Genomic DNA, 8667 nt, shown 5'->3' with positions numbered 1-8667 from the left:
TACATATTTTTTATTCCTTTAGTAAAGCAGTTGGTTACTAAACATCAACAAAGCAGAAAACTTGGACCATTGGCTGTGGACATATTAACTGATAAGATTGTTAAACTGCTGTTTTCAAAGTAGGATACTGGGTAAGTAAGTCCTCTGAGATATGGTGACTGTCCAAAAGATTGAACAGAGAAGACAGGAAACAAATTTTTCAATATTTCCAAAGGATAATGGTCTGAAAATGTAACTATAGGTCTGTCAATTTAATGCTTACCCAGGGCAAAATCTCAGGAAGGCAAACTAGGATGCACTCAATAAAGAATTAAGGGTGAACAATATAATCAATACCAGACAACATGGTTTAATGAAAGATAAAACTTTAAAGATAAATAAGTTGCATTTTTGGTGGGATTACTAGTCTGACAAAACGTGCATTTGTTAAAAATAGCAGAGTTATATAAGGCCATATGACTTTCTCATTTAAAAAAAAAGAACTATTCAAAATTCAAAGTCTAGGTAAGCAAATTAAAAATTTACTAGAGAGATTTTAAAAGAAAATACTAAATGGAAATGATCTTTCAAAAACAACATTTCTGGTAGGGTTTTCTTATTCAAATGTAGTTCAGAGGATTTCATGGATTGGGAGGGAAGGCAAAAGAAATTGGTGGTAAAGGCTGTGGTTGGCACTAACTGAGTGAGAGATAAAGAGAGCTTCTAGAGAGCGGTCCAGACAGCAGGAAAATCTGGGCTTGCCTTCTTTTAATTAAAGAGCTAGGTGCAAAGATCAAACAGCTAGGAACAGAGAATGTGGACTATAAGTGAAATAAAAAATGAATTAATGTTGGCAAGAAAGAAACCCACCCTTTTTTAATGAGAGCAGACTGGTGAGAGTTCAGATGAGATCCCTAGAATGGTTTGAAATTTGGAAGGCCTTTAATGAGAGACTGAAGAAGCTCAAGTGAATTTTCTCTCATCTTCAAGCTTGCATTTGTACCCAGCCCCAGTCACAGTGAGTGCTCCCCCTCTACTAACAGTGTCAGCATCTGCTGAGTACCTGCCCATGATTGCTGGGACTGAGGTGACTCCTTTGAGGCCAGGACAAGAGAAAGCGTTTATTCCAGGTAACGAGACACACTTACAGCTTCCTCCTCCACAGGCGAGGGAGGGATGTGAGCAGTTCAGACCTCAGATGTACTGAAGCTGGCATCCAGGGTCCTGCAGAGCTATCCAGAACTGCCCGAGGGAGCAAGCAGAGAGCTGGAGGAGGGCCACCATGGGCAGAGCTTGAGAGGGCCAGGACTGGCTGTTGCTAACAAGAAAGGAGGGTGAAAACAAAGGGTCAACTCCAAGACTTAGAGAAAAAGAAATAATTTGAGATATTGATTTAAACTACTTCTTAAAAAATTAATTTAAAAAGTGTAGAATTACTGTAAACAAGCTAAAAAATTAAAAAAAAAAAAGAGGGTTGGAAGCAGTTAAAATTGATTGGGGTACAAAAATTTTGGCTTATGTCTGCAAGATGAAACAACAATTGTTTCTTGGATTGTGAGCTGAAAGTGGAAAATGTGGGCTGAGGAAAGAAATGAGTGATAGCAGAAGATGAAAATAGCCATGGACAGATTAGGAGATCACCGCAGGACAGGTGAAGTTCACAGGCACCTCTGGAGGTCATCTAGTCCATCATCCCTGCTTAGAGCAAGATCATCTACAGCAGATTGCTCAGGACTATCCAGTTTGGTTTTGAATATCTCCAAGGATGGGGGCTCAGCAGCCTCTCTGGGCAACCTGTGCCAGTGCCTGACCACCCTCACAGTACGAAAAAGGGGGTTTGTGTGTTTAGACAGAATTTTTTGTATTTTAATTTGTGCCCATTGCCTCTTGTCCTGTCATTGGGCACCAAGAAGAGCCTGGCTCCATCTCCTTTACTCCCCCTCTTCCAATATTTACCCACATGGATAAGATCCCTCTGAGCCTTATATTCTCCAGGCTGAACAGTCCCAGCTCTCTCAGTCTGTTCTCATATCAAAGATGATCCAGTCCCTTCATCATCTTCTTGGCCCTTTGCTGGACTCACTCCGGCATGTCCATGTCCTTCTTATACTGAGGAGCCCAGCACTGGACCCAGCAATCCAGGTGTGTCTCACCAGTGCTGAGTAGAGGGGAAGGATCACCTCCCTTGACCCATTGGCAATGCTCTTCCTGATGCAGCCCCATACCAAGATGGGAGAGGATGGGATAAGTAGGGGACATAGAGAGGAGTCAGGAAAACACATCTGCCTCTCAGAAAGGAGAGAGAAATGATTGCAAAAGAAAAAAGTTAAGTTGAAGCAGCAAATAGCAACAGTATTTTGTCCATTTGTTCTTTGATAAGATAGAGCAGAGAAAGAGTCTGTTGATGAAGGAGTCAAGAGTGCTGAAGAAGAATCCACAGATTACAGGCACGTGATTCAATTCAGCTGGTGAAGCAGAGGGATTTAACAAGAAAGGGGGCATGACTGAAGGGAAAGGAGGAGGAATGCTTAACAGAGGGAGTGAAAGGGATTTCTGCCAGAGAGCCTGTACTCCAGGAGCAGAACTAGAGAAAACAATTATCTGGAAGTGTAAAGGAGCGAGTGTGCTATGTGAGGGAGCCCTTAGGAAAGACTACGATGGTGTCCTGGTTTCAGCTGGGATAGAGTTAATTTTCTTCCTAATAACTGGTATAGTGCTGTGTTTTGGATTTAGGATGAGAAAAATGTTGAGAACACACTGATGTTTTAGTTGTTGCTAAGCAGTGTTTACTCTAAGTCAAGGATTTTTCAGCTTCTCATACTGCCCTGTCAACAAGGAGGCTGGGGGGGGCAAGGGCACAAGAAGTTGGGAGGAGACACAGCCAGGACAGCTGACCCAAAGTGGCCAAAGGGATATTTCATACTATATGACGTCATGGTCAGTGTATAAACTAGGGGGAAAACTGGCCGTGGGCTGATGCTCGGGAACTGGCTGGGCATCAGTCAGTAGGTGGTGAGCAATTGCATTGTGCATCACTTGTTTTGTATTTTCTAATTCTTTTATCATTATTATTATTCTCCCTTCCTTTTCTGTCCTATCAAACTGTCTTTATCTGAACCCACGAATTTTACTTTTTTTCCCTGTGGTGGGTTGACCCCGGCCGGATGCCAGGTGCCCACCAAAGCTGCTCTATCACTCCCCTCCTCAGCTGGACAGGGTGAGAAAATAAAACGAAAGGCTCACGGGTCAAGATAAGGACAGGGAGATCACTCAGCAATTACCGTTACAGGCAAAACAGACTCGACTTGGGGAAAAATTAGTTTAATTTATTACTAGACCAATCAGAGCAGGATAATGAGAAATAAAACCAAATCTTAAAACACCTTCCCCCCACCACTCCCTTCTTCCCGGGCTTAACTTTACTCCCCATTTTCTCTACCTCCTCCCACCCCGAGCAGCACAGGGGGACGGGGAATGGGGGTTGCAGTCAGTTCATCACATGTTGTTTCTGCTGCTCCTTCCTCCTCAGGGGGAGGACTCCTCACACTCTTCCCCGGCTCCAGCGTGGGGTCCCTCCAACGGGAGACAGTCCTCCATGAACTTCTCCAACGTGAGTCCTTCCCACGGGCTACAGTCCTTCACAAACTGCTCCAGCATGGGTCCCTCCCACAGGGTGCAGTCCTTCAGGAACAGACTGCTCCAGCGTGGGTCCCCCGTGGGGTCACAAGTCCTGCCAGCAAACCTGCTCCAGCGTGGGCTCCTCTCTCCACGGGTCCGCAGGTCCTGCCAGGAGTTGCTCCAGTGCGGGCTTCCCACGGGGTCACAGCCTCCTTCGGGCATCCACCTGCTCCAGCATGGGGTCCTCCACGGGCTGCAGGTGGATATCTGCTCCACCGTGGACCTCCATGGGCTGCAGGGGGACAGCCTGCCTCACCATGGTCTTCCCCACGGGCTGCAGGGGAATCTCTGCTCCAGCGCCTGGAGCACCTCCTCCCCCTCCTTCTTCACTGACCTTGGTGTCTGCAGAGTTGTTCCTCTCACATCTTCTCACTCCTCTCTCTCACTGCAACTGCTACCCCCCTGTAACTTCTTTTCCCTTTCTTAACTATGTTATCCCAGAGGCACTACCACTGTTGCTGATGGGCTCGGCCTTGGCCAGCGGCGGGTCCATCCTGGAACCCGCTGGCATTGGCTCTATCGGACATAGGGGAAGCTTCTAGCATCTTCTCACAGAAGCCACCCCTATAGCCCCCCCCGCTACCAAAACCTTGCCACGCAAACCCAATACATTCCCTGATTCTCTCCCCCATCCCACCGGGCGGGGGGGAGTGAGCGACTGGCTGTGTGGTGTTTAGCTGCCTGCCGGGTTAAACCATGACAGATGGGGAGCAGATACATGGCATGGGCCATAGCAGGAACATCCAGCTCTTGGGCTAGATAAAGCTATGATGTGCCTTCCCACTTCACACGAATTTCTATTCTTTTGCATAAAGCAGAAGAGCCATCACAGCCTGGGTGCTGAGAACTACACTGAAGAGCCTGGTGGTTAAGATATTCTCCAAGACAGGAGACAAGGATTTGGATTCCTTGAAGCAGAGGTGTGAACTGAACATGGATGAGTACCATAAAATGTAAGCTATGGATTAGCTCCCTTTCTAGTAGCTAATAATATTCTGCCTCAGTGTCTGGGTAGTGGGGCACATACCAAAAAGAAGATACACTTACACTGAATCCTATCACATCTGAGGCTTTCTGTAAATCTGGGATATTTTTAAGACTAAAAGCTGAACAAGGACTGCAAATTGAATGAAGCTGTCCAAATATACATATTGAAAAAAATAAGAGTCCCAAGAGCAGAAAACTCTTCAATTTACCAGGCAAGTGGTTAAGAAAATTGAGTAACAGATACCCGAAACTTGGCAAGTTTGAACTAGGAGTTAGGCAGATATTTTTAAAAGCAGGGATAGTTAAACCATTGGAACAACTTTTAGGTACGTAATGGAGAATCAATCTTGTAGCTCCTTAAATGAACATTGCATTTCTTCATAGGAAGGTAGTTTCTGATTTAGGCAAACCATAAAATCTAAACATAGGAATCTTGCTGTCAAGTTATATCGCAATTCAGAATAGCTGATCATAATGGTTTAGTCAGTTTGTTAAAATGAATTTGTCTCAGCAATGAAAAAGCAAGGGGGTTTGCAACTTCCAGCCCCATACCACTCCCTGTTGGAAGGTTTGTTTCTGAAATAGCAAGGAGATCACCAGTGCAGATTATATTGAGACAACAACAATTTTCAAAACAAAAACCACAAAGCTCCATTTACTGTTATATAGTAATAAAATCTGGTTTTATGCCACTGCATAACAGATAATTAATTCAGTCAGTGTAAGTTATAACTAGAGGAACTTATTTGTATTTGAAAACCTTTATCATAGGTTTACTCTAACAGATAGATAGCAAACACACCCAACTACCAGTTCCTAACTCTCGACAGACATGAAGCCATTTTCCCAGTCTATCGCCAGTTCATTTCATTATAACCCCCTTAAAGAGATATCATAACACCCCTTTGCTTTCAAGCTTAAAGTTTGGTCAGGATGTGTGTGGGGGGAGGTGGTAATTCTGAGATACTGGAAGCTTTCCAACAGGATAAGAACAGCATTTTCCAGACATCCTGCTAACATCAATTCGTGGATGCATATAACTTCTTATCATCTCCATTGCAGACCATGGCTCTCAAAGATACTTCTTGGGCCACTGTTCATATAGATTTGTTTGTTCTGTTCAGAAAGATAGGAGAGGAAAAATTCAGATACTTCGCCATTAAAAAGGGCTGGAATAGTTAATGTCTGAAATAGTTTGTAGAGAGCATTTCAAACAAGAGATTGAAATGCTGGATAAGGGGAAGCACTTTGAAGACTGTGATCAAGTTTCATCTTTGAAGACAGCCAAAAGAAAGCAGACAAGCTTAATGGAAGAGGTTACTCAAGGTGACTTGCCATCACTGTTCGTGAATGTGAAAGTAGCAGGTTAATAAAAAGTTCTTCTTTTTCTTTGGATATAGAAACACAGCAACATGATCACACTGAATTTTACCTTGTCAGTGACCATGGTGACTTCCCCTCCCACTCAGCCTTTGTCAGCGGGGTCTAGGGGTATCGTACGTCAAGTGCGGAGAAGCTGCAGGTTCACTACTTCAAAAAGACCACCTACAAGTCTTAGTCTGATTAGAGTACAATACAAGGATCTGATTAAAGCAAAGACATTTCCTTTAAAGTATATGTGCATGCATGTACGTATATCCAACTCTGCAGACATTTAGCCCCAGCCCTGATATCTACTACAGGAGGCTGGGTGAGGGAGTTCTTGGAGGAAGATGTGAATTTAATTTCCAAAGCAGCAGTCCGATAGCACAGCCAAGTACCACTTGCAACACAGTGCCATTGTGTAGGTATGCAAAAGTCTTCCCAAGGAATTTTCCCAGTGTCAGATACTTAAAAAACAGGCTGAGCATTGCCAAGATCTCCGGCATTTCCTATTAACATCAGCTAGCTAGTAGTATGAGAGATTTGAGTGATTCTTTGAGGCAAAGAGAGCCAAGGGCAACTGCAGAGAGTCCCAGAGGGGAACGCAAACATAGCAACATCCATGGTTCAAAAGAAGACTTCAGGTGATCCATTATGAAGTTTCCATACTGCAAGGGTGATGGAAAAACATCATGGCATGTCTGCACACTGAAAAGAACTGCTCAGGAAACATTTAACTTTGCCTAAGATGTACTTGTAAATGCTGCAGATACTTTTTCTTGTCTGCATGGTTTATCTGACATGTACTGTGGACCCTTCTTTTCCATTAGAAATATCTTGGTCATCCATCTGACTTTTGGAAAGCATTAAAACGTTGATGTCTGCAGAAACAGGGAGATATAAATTAAATTCCATTAGACTAGAGGGACAAAGAAAAGCAAGAAACTAAAGCTAACCTTGCAGTAGTCTTCCCCACTCATGTAACAGAAGTTACCAAGGTAAAACAGGCAAAGTGAAAAACTGGTATATCATATCACAAAAGACATGGGAGAGATTGAATACGTTTCAGTGTTATTTCAAGTTTTACTTCTTTCACGTGCTGTATTTTTCTAAGAATATATTTAAAATATCCTGTCTACAATACACACATCTGTTTCTTCCTGAGTGTCTGCTGTTGAATACAATAGTAAAACAATTCCACAAAATCCCCACCAAAACAAAACAAAAAAACCCCAAACCAGCAACACTTCTCCTTCCCATGCCAAAAGAAAACCCTGTATCTGCTTCTTTAGTTCAAGTCTCTGAGACGTTTTTGGCTGGGTATAGAGCAGCAGGTAAACACAGATATTACTGCAGCTTCTGCAGCCACTAATGTCTTCTTTTCCTGAGATCCCAAAGACTGGGATAATTACATTCTGCAAGAGGCAAAACAATCTATGAAAAAAAATGACACATTCTCTTATTAAAAATTAAATAGGACTTTCATAATCAGCTGCTTCAAATATGCATGAATAATGACAGCTAGAAACCAGTCTCTGCACATTGCTCACAAAGTGGGTGTGAAGCTGAAGTCAGGGTAAGAAAAAAAATCACAATGATAAAAGAGCGCTTTCTTGGAGCTTTTACAAGGTCATTTGGCCTAGGCCAGATAAAAGTGACTATTTCTCCAATACACTGTAACAAGAGGGAGAAAACAGAATTAAAAATTATCTTTTGCAGCAAAAACAAAAATCAAAGTGAACTTCTCTAGGATTAAATCCACTGGAAAATAAAGTCTCCCTTTTCTTCCAACAGGTTTTAGCCCTTAATTATGTAAAGCCTTCATGAAGGGATTTCTATCTTTTTGTAAATTTAATTCACAAAATGTCCTAATTATCTGCAGACATATTAATAACTCTTTGAACAATATATTAATGTAGCAAGCTGAAAAGTGTTTTCAAAACAACAGTAAAACAAGGCTTAAAAAAGTACACCCATCCATAATTCTTTTACAGTTCATATGTGAATGTATTATTAGTATTGTAGATATTGTGAAAAACAACAAAGAATCCAATGCGTTGAACTCCTTCAGCTGCCCACAGTTTACAAAACCTAATAGTATTGCGGGCTGCAAAAGATGGCCATTTCTTCCCCTGTGGGGAACTGCCTTTATCTATTAGTTGTCATTTCTTCAGTGAATTAAAGCTAATTTTTAATAACAATTTTACTCTTCATAAAACTGAAAAGACAACTCATGGGACGTCGACAATATTATTTAGATACGGTCTTCAGAATACAACCCTGCTGCAAAAATACTAAAATAACTGTTGGAGCAGAAAATGAGGAAGAAAGTCACAGAAAAATATCTGCATTTGTGGGAGAAGGGTTGAAAGCAAGGGGCTTTTTAAAGTCTGATTTTTTTAAATTCCTCTTTATAAAATCCTAGCTCTCTAAAAAGAGTTATGTCAAAGCCATCTCCTAAGGCAAGAATAATGTGTGTCAGTACCTGAACTTGCTTCAAAAGTCTCCAAGCCTAGAAGTAAAGGCTCTGCACAAATCTTTATATCAGAACCGGGAATTAGGGTAGGGAACTCCTTTCAGAAAATAACATAGGTGCGGTGAGCCTTATGAAAAGGTCATTTGAAAACAGAGGGCCTGATTTCTTTGATTCAATAGTGATGT

The 8667-nt window shown here is 42.2% G+C and overlaps 1 protein-coding gene across 1 annotated transcript in view; it reads right to left on the bottom strand.

Moving 5' to 3' along the window:
* Window positions 1-5263: 5263 nt before the first annotated feature.
* EPSTI1 (epithelial stromal interaction 1) overlaps window positions 5264-8667 on the bottom strand; it is a 54746-nt gene continuing 51342 nt past the window's right edge. The window contains exon 12 of the mRNA XM_050908571.1: window positions 5264-6887. Within this exon, the coding sequence (XP_050764528.1) occupies window position 6887 (1 nt within the window). The 3' untranslated portion in view covers window positions 5264-6886. The remainder of the gene's footprint in view (window positions 6888-8667) is intronic.

Source organism: Gymnogyps californianus, chromosome 1 (genome assembly GCF_018139145.2).
Source record: "Gymnogyps californianus isolate 813 chromosome 1, ASM1813914v2, whole genome shotgun sequence".
Taxonomy (NCBI): domain Eukaryota; kingdom Metazoa; phylum Chordata; class Aves; order Accipitriformes; family Cathartidae; genus Gymnogyps; species Gymnogyps californianus.
This window is presented reverse-complemented; position numbering and strand designations above follow the sequence as displayed.